At 35.7% G+C, this 22017-nt stretch overlaps 1 protein-coding gene across 5 annotated transcripts in view; it reads left to right on the forward strand.

Moving 5' to 3' along the window:
* Dock7 (dedicator of cytokinesis 7) overlaps positions 1-22017 on the forward strand; it is a 174308-nt gene that overhangs the window by 81911 nt on the left and 70380 nt on the right. For all 5 annotated transcript variants that reach the window (XM_027400470.2, XM_035439788.1, XM_035439789.1 and 2 more), the window contains 7 exons: positions 5244-5361; positions 8716-8786; positions 12191-12329; positions 13190-13291; positions 14641-14727; positions 15834-16065; positions 20190-20354. In XM_027400470.2, the coding sequence (XP_027256271.1) occupies positions 5244-5361; positions 8716-8786; positions 12191-12329; positions 13190-13291; positions 14641-14727; positions 15834-16065; positions 20190-20354 (914 nt within the window). The remainder of the gene's footprint in view (positions 1-5243; positions 5362-8715; positions 8787-12190; positions 12330-13189; positions 13292-14640; positions 14728-15833; positions 16066-20189; positions 20355-22017) is intronic.

Here is a 22017-nt window from a genome sequence, read left to right on the forward strand (position 1 = left end):
AATGATGTTGCTCAGAATGGTTTCCTCCCAGATGATGACTGAGAAGCTAATTTAAAAAAAAAATGGTGCCAAGTACCACAAGAGTAACAGAACTGTGCTGTTTTCTGGGGTTTTGTTTTTTACTTTTTTGTTGTTGTTGTTGTTTGTTTTTGTTTTTTTTTTTTAAATGGAGTGTGCTGGATGTCTCTACAATTTTGTTCAAATGACTGCAGAACCTGGAAAAGCTGTTGCTGCTATTGATGCATAACATATTGCCATATATATATATATATATATATATATATATATTAATTGAAACTCAAATATGTGATGAATCCAAGGTGTTTCAGTGAGTGCTCACCAGTGCATGCAAATTTGATTTCATCTTTAATAAGTAGTAAAGTTATATGCTTGCCAAAAAAATAAATAAGTTGACACACTGGAATACAAATGTCACACAATTTCAATTTAATGTGTAACCTAGAAATGATGAACTTATGGGAGCAGAGAGCAGAATTGTGGCTATTAGGCTTCAATGTAGGTCTTTTAACAATGGGGAAATAATTGGTTTAAGGATATAAAACTGCAGTTAGACAAGAGGCATGAACTCTGTGAAGTCTTGAGGTCTACTGAGAGCATGATATATATGGTTGATAACAATATGCTATATTTTAAAAGTTGTGAGATAGTATACTTTAAGTGTTCTCAAAACAAAAATGATGAATATGTGTGATGTAACATGTTAATTGGTTTAATTTAGCCATGCCATTGTGAACATACTGTATTGTGTATCATAATTGTGCATGACTTTATTTATGAGCTAAATAAATGAATGGAAAAAAATTGAGGAAAATTGACTATATGTACCCTAGTTCTAGTTTGTTTATTCTGGAAACAACCACTCTTCCTCAAAAGCCTTTTGTGAAGCCTTTCCCAGTCCTTGTGGTGCTATGGTTGTCATTGCTGTAGCTTGTGTTTCTGTATACGCCAACATGTAACTATATATTTCTTATTTGTCACTATAGCTACTGGTTAATGTCTTTACTTCTCATATGTCTTAACCATTCTTGTATGTTATCACAAAATTCCCAACATAGTGTCAATAAAGACATTCTTTTCCTTTCCATTGTTTTCTTGTCTATATGTCATAGGCTCTATTCCATGTGAAGTAGCAGTATACATGTGATCATCTGATCTAGAATTAAATCTTAATCCTCCAGTGGCAAAGAAGATTAGCCCATTATACATTTTTCTGAAGTTAGTGAGCTTAGTAACAATTTTGTTACTATAAATTTAACAAAACTTAAGATTAATAGTATACTTAAGAGTAAATGTTCTAGTGTCCCCAACTGATTTTAAAAAGGAAATATAATAAGCACTTAAGTTATGGGTGGGTGTCCAATAACTACCATTATTGTCCTTAGTATTAATACAAAGCATTTAGCAAAATTGACATAGTAAAATTACTAAGAGTGTGTATTCTGGGATCTCACATTGTTATCTGGTTCTAAAAGTTAGCTCTAGTGTTTTGGCCTTAAACAAATTATTTAATTTCCCCATCTGTCAGTTTCCCCATCTGTCATTTATTGGGATAATTGTTCTTTGTGATTTGTGCTTTGTTTTAAGATACTCCTGTTTTGTAGCCCAGGCTGACCTCAGATTTGTGGTAATTTTCCTGCCTTAATGCTGGGGTTATGGGCATTTATCACCATGCATTAGCATCATGTCTGTACCTTTTTAAAAATAAAAATAAGAAAATTATGTGTATGGGTGTTTTGCCTTTGTTCATGTGTGTGTACCACTGTAGAGGTGAGATGATATTGGATTCCCTAGAGCTGGAGTTATAGACGGTTGTGAGCCACCATGCGGGTCCTGGGAGTCAAACCCAGGTCTTCTGGAAGAGCAGTCAGTGCTCTTATCTGCTGAGCCATTTTTCCAACCTTCATGTTTATAATTTTTTTTGCAAAGAAAAAAATCAGTATAAAGAATTACAAATTAAGTTGTCAGATAAAATTTTACAAACTGCACCATTTCTAAAATTCAATTAATAGAAATACCCATTCCTTGCACAAAATAGTTTTTTTTGTTGAGTGATTAAGTATCAAGGGGTTAAGTTTAACGGTTTCATTAGAGATACTATCTAACGGTAGCATAAGCATGGTTCTGGAACAGTACTGCTTGAAGTGGAATCTTGAGTCTGCTGTTCTTCAGCTCCTCCACCCTCGATGTGTCCTCTTTTGTCCAGTGGAGATAATACTTCATTTAGGGTTGTGGAAAGATAAATTGGTTCAAATCACTGGAATCCTACTTGCTGTGTAGTAGGCACTACATATTGTGTGTGTATCAGCTAGTCCTTGTAATTAGAAATGGTGTGGTTACACTCACAGTATTTATTGGTAAAGACTAATGTTAAGATTATATAGACATGGAAATTTTGCTGATATCTAGATCTTAAGAGGTTTATTCTCTCGAATCTGTTTCTTTTGATTAGTCTGTATATATGTGCTTACTTTTCCTTTTCTTTTTGGGATGTGTATGTGGGTGGTGGTGGACCTTATCCATACCAGCTAAGCATTCTCCCTCTGAGCAATTTCTATAGCCCACTCTCTGTGTACCTTTACTTAATATGCATTACAGAATTTTATAAATACTTTTGGCAGAAATCAACAATACAAGTCCATTAATAAATATGGAACTAATCAGTTTCATGTCCTGTGCACTGATGTGTGTCAGTGAATTATTAAAGTGTATGTTGAGCTGGATTGAGCAGTCACATTTTCTCCTTTCATGGGAAAAGGTAGTGATCCTTGGTCATGCAGGGCATATTTCGAAACTTTTCTTGACTAAGCTGTCAGCCTTTGTGGTTTAAAACTATTGACCCCAGAATTCCACCCACCCCGTCGAGGTTCATGATGAGCCAATCTCTTTACTTTGTTACATTATAAACTGCTTTTTTTTTTTGGTAGAGGATTATTAATTGATATCCTACCTCCTCTGTACAATGCCTTACGCCTTATAGAAACAATAAACATTTATGGGATGGGTAAAAGAGTTTTGCACATAACTAAGTATAAAATTTGCATGTAGCAGATGCAGATTGCTTTACTAAAGCAGTTTCCTTGTAAAGAAGGAACTATGAAGAGGATCCCCCTTTTAAAAGAAACTATTTGTATGTGTGGGAGTGGTTTGTTTGCATGTGTCTGTTCAGATGGGCATCATCCCCTATGACTGTTATCAGCTGCCATGTGGGTACTGGGAATCAGTCTTCTCAGGTCCTCAGGAAGAGCAGCCAGTGCTCTTAATCACTGAGCCATCTTTCCAGTCCCCCAAAGGGGACCCTTTAAATAGAACTCTGGTCAAATATAGCCAGTCATGTATAAACACAAAAACTTAAGCCAAAGAAGATAAAACACTATTAAGTAAACTCAGTATTTAATTTTAGAATCTATTCCTAGGATTACTATATAAAATTTCCTATCTACACAGAATTTTAGGACATTCAGCAACCTTAGTGTGCTTAAGTTCCATGAACCACAAAGACCATTTGCTTTTCAAGGTTACGCAAGCTTATGGAAACACAAGTTGTAAGTTAAAAACAAGATATTTTGTCTCTTTTAAAAAATATTTATTTGTGTGTGTGTGTGTGTGTGTGTGTGTGTGTGTGTGTATGTGTGTGTATGTGTGTGTGTGTGTGTGAGTGTGTGTGTGTTTGCACCATGTGTATGCAGTGGTCAGAAGAGGGCATTAGATCCCCTGGATCTTGGAATGTTTGCCTTGTAGATAAATGGAAGAATAATATGTTTGTTAGAAATGCTTAAGAATATCTATTTGAGAAAATATGTATAAATATAAAAGTGAATTGAAGAAAAGAACAATGTTAGAATAATACATTAGCTCCCCGTTTCTCTGGTCAGAATGTCAATTAATTGCATTTAATAGATATATAAAGTTGGAGGTTAGGGACAGCTTATTCGACAGTGCTTGCCTAGCATGTGTGATGTTCTTGGCTCCGTTCTCAGCATGGGATAAACCAGGTGTGCTGGTGCACTCCTGTAAAGTAGCACTAGGGAGGTGGAGGCTGGGGGATCAGAAGCTTACAATCATCTGTGTTTATTTATGTAGAAATTTCTAGAGTAGACAGGATACACCACTGTTTTTAAAGAAATACAAAGTAGAATACATATGTAGAAGTGCTTCCTCCCTGAGAATTGTGTGAGTTGAAAATGTACCTAATACATTCAACCTACTGAACCATCATAGCGCAGTACCACTGTATTATAGAGTTATCCCACGTCTAAGAAAGAGCCATGATCACTACCACTGCTTAGCAACAGGAGAATGCCATTGCTAGCCCAGGAAGCTGAAAAATAGCAATGAAGCTGTCATACTATGATCCAGAGTTTGAGTGAGCTTAGAAGGAATTTTATAGTTTTCCATGTTCTCCGTGCTTTTAGAGTTGAATTTAGTGCTTCACAGATTCTAGGTAAGTGGTCTACTCCTCAGCCAAAACCGTGTGTGTGTGTGTGTGTGTGTGTGTGTGTGTGTGTGTGTGTTTTACATGGTCAGCATTTTACTAATGAGCTATTACTCGAGTTTCTACAATATAGTTTTGAATAATAATGTGATATATTGTTCTTCATAAGGTCTTGATCAGATTCATAGCAAAAACACATTTATGAAGGTTGTCTTATTTGTATCTGCTTAGAAGAGATAGAATTAGAATTGCCCAGCTGGGCAGTGGTGGCGCTTGTGCAGGTGGATCTTTGTGAGTTTGAGTCCAGCCTGGTCTAAAGAATGAGTTCCAGGACAGCCAGGTCTGTAAGAGAAACCCTGTGTCAAAAAAAAAAAAAAAAAAAAAAAAAGTATTCGAACTGTCTTAAATTCTTGGTAATGTTTAGGCTCATCTTAATTCCCAGAAGCCTCTTATGGAGGAAAGAGAATGTTTGGAGTCTTGCTGGTTTATTGTCTGTCTTCTGCATTGATGTTTAACCTCATTGCATATGAGTAACAGTTAACTTTCTGGGTTTTAGTATTGTGTAGGATCAGGGTACATTTGATTGCTGTGTGTTTGAATATTTCTAAGGATCAAGTACATGAAAATAATCAATACAGGTACTGACAAATAGTAATTGAGTAATTTTGCATGTTAGTTTTTTTGTGATGTTTAGTGAAAGATACAACATTCTTAGATACGTATTCACTATAACTTTTACACACAGTAGTCTTAGATAGGCTCACTATAATTTATACTTTTTGTTTTACAGAAATCTTCTCTATATTTACCCTCAAAGTCTTAATTTTGCCAACCGTCAAGGTTCTGCCAGAAACATCACAGTGAAGGTCCAGTTTATGTATGGAGAAGATCCGAGTAATGCAATGCCGGTAAGAAACATTCTTTACTGTTTCTCTTTTTCATAATTTATTCAAATAGATGAAGTTTCGTTTTGTTTTATATCACTGACTGGCAGCTCTAAACTGGAATTTCTTTTTTCTCTAAACTGGAATTTAATATGATCCTTTAAACAAAATTTCTAACTGCAAAATTTCCTGAATATAGTAATATGCTTAATTATAATTGTTTATGAGTACTTGGCATATGTTAAGCACCCATAGAGATGCAAAGATGAATAAATCTATAATCTAGAGAATATAATGTAGTGAGAGACAGTAGCCAAGACCATCTAGAGAGCACTCTCAAAGAACAGATAACTTTCCTTTCCTTTCCTTTTGGCACTTGTGATTCTGATTTTCCTCAGTACATCATGTGTCGTCCCCCGCCCCCTTGAATGGCAGGTGAGGAAGTGATGTTGTCATTTGCAGATGGCCCCTGGAGACTAATATATGTGGCTCTTTCCAATTTTGTCAAGAGACTGACCATCTCGGTTACACATTAGGGAGTTGTTAAAACTAGTGTCCAGGCTAAATCTCATTGTAATTAACTCATCTTTGTGGCATCTAAACTAAGTAGCAATTTAAAGAGATTCTTATCAAGTGATTAAAATTTGTACCAAATGTTGAGAGCTGTGATATGTGTTATTGGAGGACATATAGAGTCAAAGGAAAAGGTATTCAGAGACAGGAAAGGATGCCTAACAGATGACAAATGAGAATGTTATGAAGAAGTTCCTGTTCTAAAGTGAAATGGTAGTTGCAGTGAGTCTGGATAGTGGAGCACTGGAGGTCTAGGACTGTCCCTGAGAGTGATGAATACAGTGAAGCTGCCATTAGTCACGAGTGATGTAAGATAAGTTAGAGATCTATTGTGACTAGCTTGTAATGATTCTTGACTACCACAATTGCCATTGCTAATGAATTCAAGTTCTGTGACAGTAGAGATTTTGGGGCAATTGAAGTTGCTAACCCAGAATGGGCATACGCTCTGACAGATTTAGCCTCAGACAATGTAATGAGCATGCTTAGCTGAGCATGGGTACATTGTTGATGGGGCTTCATATTATCCTTCAAATTTGTCTTTTAATCAAGTTCTGTATTTTTTTCTACTCAATATGAAATACGTATTTTCTTCTTCCCTGTTGCCTCAGTTGTATCCACTTGTAGATCTCCTTGACATCAGTGAACACAAATTATTCATCTTTGTATTCTCTTGTGACAACTATTTCAGATTTTTACATATACCATGTTGAGTTGAAAAAGTATTTGTTGAATAGGTGTGGAATTTATTTCTGAGGCTTGAAATTAGCATTATTATCAGATCCTTATTTCTACTAAATGAGTAAATGTGCTGTTTTAATTGAGGTAATATACTGTGAAAGCAAATAATAATGTGATACTCTATATGAATTGCCATGTGGATTTGAACTTTATGAAAGATGTCTTATATGTCAAAAAATGTTGCATTGTTTACTTACCAAAGTCTTCCATGTCTTAACATATTCCTAGCTTCTTCCATATAGCAATGGGTGCCTCCTACCTATACTGGCAGTTAGACCCCTCCCTCTTTGGTGTTAGGACAGCATTTTCTTTCACAATATGGTTGCATGCTTATTCATTGTATTCATTAGATTGTGAGCTCCTTGAGGGCAGGGACCCTGTCTCATTCATATCTGTATCTTGATGCTTATCATAATGCTTTCCACTGTGTTGTTCAGGGACCAGAATACATCCCAATAATCAAAATGGAATATATTCCACTTTGTTCTGTTCTGGTTGCATAGATAAATATTTTGCTTTGTGAAAAGAGATAGCTTCTAAAGGGAAAAAGTGCTGGCTTCCTTGCATCTGTACATTATTATTTATATAATAATATAATATTTTTATGTTTGTGTAAATGGCTGCTGTGAAAATATGTGTATACATATATGGGCATAATGCATTTATTGATGATTTTGAAATATGACTATTCAAGGGGTCTTCTTATAAGTTTTTAATTATATTATTGTTAGCATGACAAAACTGTAAAGTTTGTAATTATGGCACTAAAATAAAATTTTACTAAAATATATTAAGGTAACAGGGTCTGTTGGTGCATCCCTTTAATCCCAGTACTTGGGAATCTGATACAGGAAGATCAAGAGTTTAAAGCTAGCCTGGACTATCAAATTCAAGTCCAACTTGGGCTGCATAGTAGGATTCCATCTTAAATTAAAGTAAGGACAAAATGAAAAGAAACATACTAAGGCATTGGAAAATTGACTAAATCAAGCTTATCAAAGGGAGTAAATATTACTGTATTTGCTGTTCCTTTAAAGGTAGAAGCATTGGCTTGAAAGTCAGGAAAAAAATGCCAATTCCCTCCTTTACAAAAGGAATAAACTGAGTTATTTTCACAGTTTGATGATAGAAGTGTACTGACATGCATATGTAAAAATAGCCACCAGATTTAAAGTGTTTAATCTGTGGTATTTCTTAAGTGTATTGTTATAGGAGTCATAATAATAATAATGTTAACGTAAGTTTCTAACTAACCAGTGTTCCTGGCTCAGTTGTTTTACCACTAAGATTACTATGTAAGCACTCTACATTTTTTTTAATGTGGTGAATATTAAAAATAATACAAGTCTAAAATGAAGCACCTCCATTATTAAGTACCTTGCAGGGTGTATAAGAAATAAAAGATAAACAGCATGACCTAAAAATCTTTTGTATCATTTATAAACAAGTGGTATTTGACATTGAGAATTACTCTCATGTTTTACTAAAGCCACCACTTTGTAAAGTGTATTTATGCTACCATGCAAGGGTAACTTTTCTTATTATGAGTTCAAAATGATGTATTATACCCAGAATGTTTAATTTCTTTAAGAAAAAGGAAATAGGGTTGATGATGTAGTTCAGTTGCTAGAAATCTTGCCTAGTAGGCATAAAGCCCTGGTTGCATAAAACGAGGTGTGGTGGCACATGCCTATAATCTCAGCATTAGAGTCAAAGCTGTCCTCAACTACATGTGAAGTTCAAGACACCTTTAGTTACATGAAGCCCTGTCTCAAAAAAGTGGGGGAGGGAAAGAGGACAAAAATGTATCTTATTACTCAGTGGATAGAAGTATAATTATAGAAGCTTTCTGAATGGTTGAATGTCAGATGGGTCTATCATTGAAAAGAAATCTGTAGTCGAGCAGTTAAGCTTTTAAAGATCGTTAAGTAGGCACATTGTTCTTCACTGGGCTGATTTTGCCCATTTTCTCAAGTAGTTATTAAAGCATACAAATTCTTACATAGATATGAAACATCCAGCATTTATTACAACCAAGTTTCAACATGCTGTTATTTGTTACAGGTAATCTTTGGTAAATCTAGCTGTTCAGAATTTTCAAAGGAAGCCTATACAGCCGTAGTATATCATAACAGGTACTGAATTAAAATATTTCTTTCAAAGTTACTCACTTCTTAGTGGCATTGTTAGCATTCACATTAGTATGTTTACCAAATGCTTTGCTGCACTGAATGTGCCAGATTCACAACCGACATCAAAATGACAATTTTCAGTCTATAGATGCATAGTTCTTTGTAGACGTCTCAAATGTAAGGCTTTGTACAAAAATATCTTTTTAAAAAAGTTCTGTTTCTTTCTGTATAGTTATTGATTAACATTTTGGCCTCTCATCCTTTGATCTTTGCCTATTATTTTCCCCAGGCACCTTCTGAATTTGTTGAACTCTATTGTGCTCAAGCCTGTTGAAATGGTGATGTGTTTAACATCCCACATCCTTTGATTTAGTGGCCCTCCAGTTTTACTTCTATGGGAAATTGCTAACCTTGGAGAGCTTTTATTTTCTTCTTTCTGTGTGTATGGTATTGGAGGGGGTGGTTATTGAATATAGTTAAGGAAAAAAAAATCACAAAATTGCCCTGTTGGGTTACTGTTGCTGAACTGTGCTGTTGTATCACATGTTGGGGCTACAGTCATTTGTTTATCTTCGGTTAGCCCCTCTTTTACAGTAGTCTTGTGATCATTTTGGTCTGGTTTTATTTTGCACCTTTTCTCTCATGAACCAGTAGCTGTGGGGATTTCCTACAGCTTTTCTTTCTTCTGCATTTCTATCTTACTGATAATGGTTGTCAAATTATGTCCAACATAGTGAAGTTTCTCTCTTCACTGCCTTAGATTGTCTCCATACTTGTCTGCCTTTCCTTCTCTTCCAGTAGTACTAGTGGCCTCTGTCCTGCTCACTGTGGCTCATTCACATCTGCTGCTAGTCTTGTTCCTCTTCTTCAGAATATGGGTCAGCTCCTGCCTCTTGCCCTTCACAGTTGTTTCATGGCTCCATCCATTACTTTCAGAGGGAATCTCATTCTTTCCTGCCTTTTTTCTCACCTTTATCTGGTCAACATTTCTGTTTCTGTCTGCTTTTTGAGATTTTCTATGTTTAGTGATTTTTTTTAAAGTATAGGCACTTCACACAAAATACTAAGACTTTGCTAATAATTTTTGCTCTATGTATGACTCTTTGTAAGTGATCCTATCTTCTTCTCTCTGCTACATTCAGTGCAAACACTTGTACTTTATTTACAAAACTCTCTCAAAGAATTTCTAGTCCCGACCCTTTGTACTCAAGAATCTTTTCATTGACTGATGAGACACACTGGTTTGTGTGTCTTCTCTTCTTGGTTTCCATGTTTGTCTTCATGACTATTTTTAACAATGATACCACCATCTTTCTGGTTCAGAATTTGACGTCTGACATTTTCCTTCTGTTCTCTGGTAGCTAATCAAACTTTTATGTATTAATACTATTCTTTCTGCCTTTTGTGCCACTTGTTTCTGGGCCTTTCTTGGACCCGTGTTTACTTAACTCTGCACACTCTTTTAGTCCTGTATCAAATATCTTATTCTGATCTCAAACTTGAAATAATTTGCTTAGCTTTGTTCTTGAAATGTTAACCTTATGTGCTCTATATCAAGAGTTGGCAAACATTTTCTGCAAAGGACTGGGTGGTATATGTTCTAAGCCTGTGGCCACATACCATCTCTTGCAGCCAGTGAACTCTGCCACTATAGGACAAAAGCACATAGTCAGTAAATAATGTTAGAGTAATTTGGTGTGTCTGTGTTCTAGTAAAACTTTATTATAGACACTGAAATTTGAATTTCATATTAAGAAATATGTTATTATTATTATTTTGATTTTTAAAAACATGAAGCCCATTTCATGATCTTCAGGCTGTATAAAACTAGGCAGTGGACTGGGCTTGGGCTGTGAACATTTGCTAACCCTTGTTTTACAGTATATCGTTTGACGTCTGTGTCCAATTCATATTCCTATTAAGTTGTAAAGCTTTAAGGGTAATTGTTGTATTATTTATCTTTAAAACAACCACAAAAATAAAATGAAAAACAATTAGCCTAAATATGAGAAACATCAGTAATTCCTACAGACATTTTTAATGTGATTTCAGGAAGAAATTTACCCAAACACTATCTACCAGGAAATATATTTCTATAAAAATAACAATTTCTAAAAGTTTTTTAGTTTGGCTGGGTCATTATTATTATCATTTTAAACATTAATGGAACTAAAATACAATACCATCTGACATTGCTTATAAATTCAGGTTTTTATAATTCGTTGATGATTGGTGAGCTTAGTAATAAGATACACATACCTTCTGAAATGTTCAGCCAGTCATCAAATTCTCAGCCAGCATTAGCTTTCTTGTTATTATTATTTAGGGCCTAGTTCCACTTAATATTTCTGTGATCAAATCCACAGCTGTTAATGTAGTCTTGAGGCTAATTTGAACAGGAAGAATGCTGACTGGTTGACATATGAGACAGAACCTTACCTGACAGGAAGGACAGACAGCCTTCACTTTAAAGGTGGTTGGAACCATATGACTTAACTGTATTTCCACTGAATATAATTCAGAAAGATGCTGACAATGGAGAATTGAGATACCTCCTTTGAGGTATCTTTGGTGTATCATGAAAAACCAGCCATGATTTTATTAAAGTGCCCCTTGAGAACCACGCCCCTCCTGGTGAGATGAAGCACCCTGACCATCAAGCATGACATTCTTTGTATTAGTGTAATGTTTAGGAGCATTTTTATGCTGTTGGACAAGTGCAGTTTGTGTGCTTTCCCTGATTGTGACTTTCTTCGTCTTCTTGTGTCAGCAGTAGTCTGTTTGCTAACATTATTTATTCCTTCTAACAATGGAACAATTGAGAGAAAACATTCCATAGAAAGCCTAACTTCAATGTTAAGGTATCTTTAGAGATAACCCTCTCAAAGGGTGATTGTACTCCTACAAAAGAAAAGTATTTTCCTATAGTATGGCTTAAAAGTATATACCTGCAACACTCCTTTGACTTTTCTGTGCAGTGTGTGCCAGATTTGGTTCATAAATGTAGTACAGATTTGGTTCATAAATGTAGTACAGCATCTAGTGTGATGAAGAGCTCAGTATCTAGGCTCTTCAATACTAGATACTAGATCTAGTATACTATTCTGTTAGACACTAGATACTAGTAATTATTAATGAATTTTCTAATAGTAGGGCGCCTCAGCTCATTAAAAGAAATGTGATGAACAATTTCAGAAACAGTGTTAGCTCCTTTATCTGGAAGTAGAAATTAATTATTTAGAAATTGAGAACAATGAAAAAAAATGTCCTGGAGTAGAAGAAAAATAATGCATGAACCTAAAAGTTAACCTTAAAATCATTCAGATAAGCAAATGCAATAATTATTCATTTTGAACAAATTACTGACTATTGAATTTTTTGTGTTTTTTTGATTTCTTTGTATGAAGGTCTCCTGATTTTCATGAAGAAGTCAAGGTTAAACTCCCTGCCACCTTAACTGACCATCACCACTTGCTCTTTACTTTTTATCATGTTAGTTGTCAACAGAAACAAAACACTCCTCTTGAAACCCCAGTTGGATATACAGTAAGTCTTTTTGTTAAATATTTCAATTAAGGGATCTTAAATATAATAAAAACATTATGAAATTTAGTATTCAGTAGATGTTTTCTGTTGCTCGAGTACTGTCCGTTTCACTCTTGGTCATGTCAGAATTCACACTGGTGAGGAAGCATCCCCATCACAGATGCTCACCAATATCCTTAGCTAGTTACCAGCATCATAAAGCCTTACGAGTTGGCTCTCATTAACAAGTGTTTTCCTAACAGTGCAGTATAAACATAATAGTTTTAATAGAATGATTTGAATGTAAGACAGATATAGCCATATATAAGAAATTAAAGCCTTTGGCTACTAAAAAAATTATTATGGTCAAATTTCCCAGGTTAAAGAACAGGGAAGACCAGCATGACGTGTCGTCACACAATTTTATTGTGAAATTTATTCTTCAATTCAAAAGATGGATTTCATATTTGATTCAGTATTTTTTTGATTCAATACTTTTGTCTCTTATGATTGTGACAGGAATTATGGTAACTGTAAGGGAATAAATTATATTCATACTCCCCCCCAACCCTTGATTTTCTCTAATTTCCTTGAAACAGTTTTTAAATTGATTCATTTTATAGCCTTTTCTAGAACTGACTCTTCCTTAGATAATAAGGCCCATAAATTCTAAATATTGCATATTAGAATAATCATAGTTTAGAAATTTTCACTAATTAAATATCACCAGGAAAATTGAATGCTGAAGGCCCACCATTGCTTAGGTAACTGAAACTCCTACTGCATATTGATATGTGAGAAATTTGGGTTGTGTCACATTCTTAAAGCAGATTGTCCACATAGTGATTTCTATAACAGACCATGTCTCTTTTCCTTTAAAGTGGATACCCATGCTGCAGAATGGACGGTTGAAGACTGGGCAGTTCTGCCTACCGGTCTCGTTGGAAAAACCACCCCAGGCTTATTCAGTGCTTTCACCTGAGGTCAGTGCATCTCCGAATATTTAGTTCTCCAGACTGAATGAAAAAAAGATTTTGATCGTAAGGATGTTTACCAAACAAAGCTTTGCTGTTTCTTCTATGTGAGTGAAGTAGTAGTTTCTTTTCATTGATAATTACAATTTTCCTTTTTTAGCTAGATGTGGTAGTAAACTAATTCCTAAGTAGCTAAGACAAGGGATTGATACAGGTTTGAAGCTAGCTTGGGCTACATAGTGAATATATGTGTGGTATATTTGTATGTACATGTATTTGTATGTGGAGAGGCCAGAGCTAAACATTGGGTCATCCTTGATCATTTGCTACCTTTTTTGTTGTTGTTGTTTGTTTTGTTTTGAGCAGAGCCTTTCATTGAACCTGGAGCTCCCCAGTTTATCTGATTAAACTAGCCAGCAAACCCCCAATATCCTCCTGCTAACCATCTTCCCCTTGTTCTTCTGTTCTTGTGCCTGGGTACCTGTGTGTGTAATGGAGTGAACAGGTGTGTTCTTGTGCCTGGGTGCATGTGTGGGTACTGGAGTGAGCAGGTGTTCTTGTGCCTAGGTACTTATGTGGGTACTGGAGTGAGCAGGTGTTGTTGTGCCTGGGTACCTGTGTGGTTACTGGAGTAATAAGCAGGTGTTGCTGTGCCTGGGTACCTGTGTAGGTACTGGCATGAGCAGGTGTTCTTGTGTCTGGTACTTATGTGGGTAGTGTGATAGAGAATGCAGGTTCTCACACTTGGTTGATAAATATTTCACCTTAGTAGAAGGATTGAATCTCTGACTTTGTGTGGGAATTTCAAATGGGAAACTGACTGTAGTAGGTTTTCTTTTCTACATTTAAAAAAGCAGGTTGGGGTAGGAGGAGTTATCCTGCATGTATTCTGCTTGTTTTGGTAAGACTTCAAGTCTTTCTGTTTTTTTTCATCTTTTGCAAGGATGATGGATCACTGATGGTTGGATATGGTTGGCTTTGCTAGATAGAGTCCCCTGTTTGGCTCTTTGAGTTGCCTTTCTCTCACACCCAGTCCTGGGTATATAAGGCACAAATAAAACAAGAAAATTACTTTTGGGGTACTTTCAAGCAAAGTTTGCCAGTCTATCTGTTCTTCTTTCCAATTTTCAAAGTTTTTAATTTGTTATGTATACTCAGAGTTTTAGCTATGTGTAGCAAAAGAAAGTGTATATATTTGTATAAGATAGATATTATCAAAATACATTGTATAAATGTATGGAATTCTCAAAGAATAAATCAAAAAACAAATCAAAATTAGTTCTTTAGGTTTGGACTTCTGTTTGATGAGTTCGTAATCCATTAGCAAGTGTGTGATTGTTCTGCTTGGTTTCTTACAGGTTCCTCTACCTGGTATGAAGTGGGTAGATAATCACAAGGGAGTATTTAATGTTGAAGTTGTTGCTGTTTCATCCATTCATACACAAGTGAGTCTTAGGATTTTTTTATAATCAAATTTCACTTAAATGAATTGATCCTATTATCTCATTTATGCCAGTTCTGTTGTCTTTTTCAGGATTTAGGAATATATGTTAGTTAAAAACATAGATTTAGACATTTTTTTCATTAGATACCATTAAATACTTTGCCCTTTAAATGTTATTGATGTATTTTGAACAATTAGGTGTCTTTTTCATTGTCTTCATTTCCAGTACATGGCAAAGTAGAGTAGAAAAGCTGTTGCCAACTCATTTTAATTCTGATGGAAAGGTTTTAGAGATCATTTCCTCCAGGTTTTTGACTCTTAGCAGTGAGGAATGACAATGAATAACAGCACAAAGGTTCAGTTAGGAGATAAATTCACTAGCAGTTTGAATGGAGAACCTTGAAAATACAGACTTGTTCAAAATATTAAAGATAATTTGATAAATGGATATTAAAAGAATCCTATTATAACAATAAATAGCAGACCGAGAGAATCAAGAACAAAGCAAGCTCCTAATGACTGACAGCCAGACTCTGGGAAGACGACACCATTGCTGTAGGAATGTGGAGCTTAGCATTCTGTGGTGTCAGAGAAACTTGATGGATAGCACCTTCCATAGGCGCATGGGAGCCAACACTGCTGTGATGCATATCCATAATGGCTAGCCACTAGGGAGGTAAGAATTAGTCTTTCAAGTCATCACCTCACAGACTACACCTGACAAGGGAGTAGATGGATGGAAGGATCTAGCACCTGAATTGCATGGTCTAACAAAGGTGGAGTATGAGCTAAGAGTCAGTAAGTTAGTAAAATATGCAGGTTGCTAAAGTGCCTGACAAAAGAATTGAGCTCCAAAAAATTAGGGAAACTCAAACTCAAAATGAGATTCTCCATCACTTCCAACAATTCCTTAAGTAACTGATGATATTTGAGATGGCTGTTATACAATGATGAGTAAGAAAAGATATATTAAATTGGAAACAGTATTGTATATGTGTGTATATGCTGTTTTACATTATCAGTTAATATTGATGTTCTGCGATTCTTGTGGGTTTGGTAATTAACGTGGTTATAATTGTTTTGTTCTGTATTTGTTCTTCATTTTAGGATCCTTATCTTGACAAGTTCTTTGCTCTTGTCAATGCTCTGGATGAGCACATGTTCCCAGTTAGAATTGGGGATATGCGGATCATGGAAAACAACCTAGAAAATGAACTGAAGAGCAGCATTTCAGCCTTGAATTCCTCGCAGCTGGAACCAGTAGTCCGGTTTCTTCATCTTCTGCTTGATAAACTAATACTGTTAGTTGTAAGACCTCCTGTGATTGCTGGCCAAATAGGTAATTAAGGTTACTTGGGATGATCACAAAATTTATAAGTTTGCATTTTTAGCTTAGATCTTAAAAAGAATCATTTCTATTTTCTGTGTTTGAGGTGGGAGGTGTTGGGAAGATGCTGCTGACTTTTATGTACCCGAAAATGATTAACATATTTTTTAGACCTTTAATCAGACTACCAAAACAAATTAATATTCAATCACCAAAGATTTATTAAGCATTTATGTTAAATCTGATACTCATTAGATACTGTCCAAAGCTTGGTTCCTGCTACTAAGTTCTCAGAGAGTAGGTATAAAAAGTGGCCAATAGATGATCCTGTTAAATTTATAGAGCACACAGTGTATCTGTTTCTGCGTTTCCATCTATCTGTTATCCTCTGTTTTCTAGAGCTCTTCTCTTTGTTTTCACAGAATCACTTTGTTTATTCTCTTTTGTACTCTGAAATAAAGTACTCATTCCCACCCTTTTCCTATAAACATCTAGGGAAGAAATTGAGCCTGAAAATGTGCTCTCCTCTGGTATTAATAACTGGTGGCATTAAGGAGGTGTCTGTTCATAACCTGAGATATATGTTCTTAAAGAACTTGTAAGTGGAGGAAGCTCTTGAGTCAGGTACTCAGAGATGAATAGGAGTAATTCTTATATATTGTTCAAGGAGAAGAAACCACATTCATGTAACACAGAAGCAAAGAACTTGGGAGGTTATGAGAAGACATGTAAGGGATGAGCTTTAAAATAGAGGTTATGTGGGAGACATGAGATAGTAGTAGGATTTTCTACCACACTTTCTAAAACCAGAAAATCATTCTATAGGAAACATTAGCCTTTGAGAAATCTGGATATAATTATGAAGGCAATGTGAACAAATTTTACCTTTAAAGACATACTATATAAGGCAGGAGAGATGTCTTAGTGGGTATACATACAGCAAGTGTGAAAAACCTGAGTTCAAAATCTCCAAGAGCCCATCTAAAAGCCAAATGTGTAGTGTGAGTGTCTGCAATGCCCACATTACTATGTGGAAGTAGGAGATGGAGAAAAGGGACTCCCTGGAAGCTCATGGGCCAGATACCCTTGCACACACAGTAGAAAAACAACAAATAGACCCTGTCTCAAAACAAGGTAGAAGATAGGCCAGCATCTGAGGTTGGCTTCTGACCTCACATGTACTGTTGGCACATATGCACCCTTCACACCTGTGATGTGGCATGCACACACTTGCACTCACATACATAAATGCATACACAAAAGATACTATGTGGAGATGGGTTGAAAATGGAAAGCTCTAGATGCAGAGGCAATTTTGAAGTCACAAACAGTTTCTTCCCCAAAATAATAAAAGTCCTAATATAAAGCAAGTTGTGAATAGAACAAGGAAAAGAGGATGAATTGGGGTTCATAAGATTACTGTGTGGATGGCTTTTAAGAAAAGAAAGTTATTATTTGTTCAAGATTATAGAAATGAAATAACTAATAATAGTGATACAATGATAAATTGCAAGACATTGATCAGAATAGCACTATGTGCTTCATTTTCACTTGTGTATGAAATCCTCTCAGCAACCTTGGGTAGTCCTATCTTAGTTACTCTTCTAGTGCCATGACGAAGGCAACTTTCTTTTAAAGCATTTAGTTTGGGGTTCATGGTTCCAGAGGATTAGCATCTATGACCATCATGGTGGGGATCATGACAACAGACAAGCAGGCATGGTGCTCAAGCAGTAGCTGAGAGCTAACAATCTACAAACATGAGGCACAGACAGAGCTAACTGGGAACAGTGTATACCCACCCCCAGTGACACATAACCCCCAACAAAGCTACTCCTTTCCAAACAGTTCCATCAACAGTGGCCAAGCATTCAAATATCTGAGCTTACAGGGGTCCTTCGTACTCAGACAACCATACCACCCTTCACAGGTGAGTACAGGAGCACACATATTCAAAAGTTTTGCTTCAAGTAACTCAAGCTATAACACCACAGCCTAAATTCAGTCCAAGCCACTGGCTCTAGAGTACTTCTCACACCTAACAAGTGTCCATTGATAAAGTTTTTAAGAACAGTTTAATCTGATTGAAGGAAAGAAATGTAGGAAGTTTGATTAGTATTGATTTCCACTCTACATGGTGCCTACAACTCTCTACAACTCCAATTCTAAAGGACTTTGATGCCTCTTCTGGCCTCCTTGGGCACCAGGCACACATGTGATATACTTACATACAAGCAGGCAAAACACTCATACACATAAAATAAAAATAAAATTTTTAGTGGTAGTGACACACCTTTAATCCCAGCACTCTGGGAGGCAGAGGCAGGCAGATCTCTGTGAGTTCCAGGACAGCCAGAACTATTATATAGAGAAACCCTGTCTTGAAAAACCAAAAAAAAAAAAAAAAAAAAAAAAAGTTTGATTAGAAGGGAAATGGAAAGCCAGGTTGAGTAGAGAGCATAAGAATGGATTTGAGGATGCTGAGAGATGACTCATCAGTTAAGAGTACTGGTGGCTCTTCCAGAAATCCAGGTTTAATTCCCAGCATCCACATGGAGGCTTACAACCATGTGTAACTCCAGCTCAGAGGGATCCAACACCCTGTTCTGGCCTTGCTGGTACCAGCCATGTAAGTGATGCACATATATGCAGGCAGGCAAAACACCCACACACATAAAATAAGATAAAAATTGAAAAGTGAATGTGAGAATGCTTACATACTGAGATAAACCATTTTCAAAATGGGAGTAAAATACAATACCCATTGAACCAAGTTGATGAAGTGAAAGTAAAGTTAGGTTGCTCCTAGGGAAGGGGTGTCACTTCTTTTGGAAAGGTGATAGAATTTTAGTTTCTAGTAAATTTGTAGATAGATTTGAGGCCTTTCATGTTCTGTGCATGTCCTCAGTGATATAGAAGGTAACAATTGCTAAGAGGGGAGTAAGATGGATTTTTTTAAAGATATAATTTAATTTACTTTTTATTTTGTGTGTATGAGTGTATTGCGTGAATGTATGTAGATGTACAGGTACTTCCATGGCACCTGATGGAGGACAGAAGAGGCCATCAGATTGCCTGGAACTGGAGTTACAGATGGTTGTGAGCCACCATGTGGGTGGTGGGATTGAGTCTGGGTCTTTTGGAAGAGCGGTCAGTGCTCTTAACTACTCAGCTATCTCTTCGGACCTGGTTGTGAAAAGGATTCTGCTGATCTGGAGCAGCTACTATGAGGGAAAAGGGAAAGGAGCCAATGAGCAGAGGCTGCTAAACCCTCTCAAGATTCTCTCTCTGTCCCCTTGCACTTTTAGTTCAGTATGTGTTCTTTACAAGATTCTCTCTGTGTCCCCTTGCCCTTTTACTTCAGTATATGTTCTTTACTCTTGGAAATAGCCATTTCACTTGATTATTTCACCTTTAGGAAACTTTCTTGGCCTCATTTATCTGTCCATAATTTTCTGTCCTGATTAAATAAATAACAGAGCTGACACCCTTGTTCAGTTGTCTTCTTGGTTTACCTAGTTCTTCAATGTGCTGTCAGAGTTCCCTGGTTATAAAAAGTTGTTGATGTGTGTGGACCTGGATGATGGAGTGGGTGGTTATTTTGTCATTTCAAGTGCTTTGAGACTTTGTTTTTGTAGTCCCTTCCCCTTCTAATCCTTTTACAGATTCAGTAATTTCAATCAAGTTGCTTACCCACTATCCTCTTTTCATATTACTATTTTTAATGATTTATTTTCATTGTTATTTTAAATTTCTTTAAAAGTAATAATGTAAGTTTATTGTATGCTCTTTAAAATGAGATTTGTATATAAGATAGATTTGTATATAAGATGGACTTTTCTGTGTTTTCTATTTTCAAAATAGTGTATATCTGTTAGACAGTGTTTTATTTTAACTAATCTAACCCATAACAGTTTTCACATTTAATTCATAAAATGTTATTTCTCTTGTTTTCAAGAATAATTTTTGTCAAGCTATTACAAAATATCAAAATCAAAATAGTATACTATTTTTGTATACTTGCCATATCTCATCACTCTACTTAGAGCCTTTTATAAAAGAGACAGAGCCTTCTTTTTTGTGGAACTGTAAATTTAAAAACATTAAAGCAAAAATATTTTCTTCTTTCTGAAAAGTTAATCTAGGGCAAGCATCTTTTGAAGCTATGGCATCAATTATAAATCGACTTCACAAAAACTTAGAAGGAAATCATGACCAGCATGGCAGAAACAACCTTCTTGCATCATATATCTATTATGTGTTCCGACTGCCAAATACTTACCCTAATTCACCGTCACCAGGTATCTTATTCTTTTTAGTGTTAAACTGTCTTTCAGGATGTATTCATGTCAAGACTGAAGCAGTCATGTAGTCCATGGTATGATTCAAACATTCAATACATTTACTTACTCTCTGTTAACGAACATTCAGTGTTAGTCATTGAAGGGGTACTATTAATTTTAAAGCTTCCTTTAAGTTGAATTGGAGAGTGTGGTTAAATGAATTATTATAAATGAACCTTGACAATCTCTTCATCCATCTCTGAAAGCATTGTGAGTGGAGTTCCTTGTCCTGATCACCAGTTCCCAAGCAACCGACTCAGCAGCTGAATATGAATTATAAAGCTTCTGACTCTGCCCTTCTTCCCATCATTCTCAGTTTGGCTTTCCCACCTAGGTTCCTGCTCAGCTACCTGCCAGTCAGCTTTTTATGAAACCAATGACAGTGACAAATTTTCACAGCGTACAAAAGAATTTTCCATAGCAAAGCATTTTATCATCTCTTATTAAAATTAATAGGGTATTTTATTTGTCATTCAGAGTGTTTTTGGACATTTAGGGAGATACATGGTAGACTAATCATTTTCTGTCTATAGTAACATAAAAATGATTGTCTAGATAACTTCCCAATTTCTTCATGACTGGTAAAATAACATAAGCTTTCTGAATATTAAAGCCTTGGGTAGTTACTTGTCTTTTGTATGTTGTTGGTGATAGTGGTGTTTGTGAGGGATATTTGACTTTGAATTTCCATTTAGTTTGTTAGTTAATTATTTAGCCTTTGAAACTGTTTACCTGTTTGCTGTCTAAGCAATCATTCATCCCTAGTGATGATGGTACGTGCCCCTTTGCAGCTATTGGCAGTGTTATTGGTTTAAGCTTTAGCCTAGAATTTTTGTTGTTGCTGTGAAAAGATCAACATTTGTCTCCTATCCTGACCTGTAATTTACTATCTTGATTTTAGTTGTGTAACTTGAGAATCTGAGCATATGAGTGATAGTGGTATATCCAGAATGGAATACCCTGAATGATTCTCCATCTGCCTTTTTGTTTGGTTTAGTCTTAAGATTTTGCACATTTTACATATAGCCTTTTTCTTTTCCTGGCATAAAAAGTATATATAGTAATTAGTTGTCAGATTTGTGTCATTTTCAATAAGACATTTAAAAATATTCTCAACTCAGTGAAATAGATAGAGCTGGGGAGAGGACTTATTGTGTAAAAGGTTCATCAAACAAGCATGAAGACCTTAGTTTGAGCTCAGAACTCATGTTAAGTCACACGAGGTGATACACACTTCTAATCCCATAATGAAAATACAGAGGATTCCTTGAGCTTGCTGAACAATGAATCTGCTGAATCTGAGAGTGAGCTCCAGATTGAGAGACCATGTCTCTAAAATCTAAGTGGATAGGCAAGTGAAGAAGACAACTGAGGTTGATATCTGGCTTCCACATGCTCTTACAGTTTATATACATGTGTACAAACATACACAAAAAGATGTAGGTAATGAATATAATTCTGGGTAATTTTGTTTTTATGGAACATGTTTGAAAGAAGGTAAAATGCTTGATTTTATTCAAAGGAATTCTTTGCTTTTTTTTTTTTTTTTAAATAACCTAGGCTCTTAAAATTGTCTTTAGGTTTGTTTGTTTTATGTGTGTATAAAACAAAGATGCCATTT

This window comes from Cricetulus griseus, chromosome 2 (assembly GCF_003668045.3).
Source record: "Cricetulus griseus strain 17A/GY chromosome 2, alternate assembly CriGri-PICRH-1.0, whole genome shotgun sequence".
NCBI classification, from domain to species: domain Eukaryota; kingdom Metazoa; phylum Chordata; class Mammalia; order Rodentia; family Cricetidae; genus Cricetulus; species Cricetulus griseus.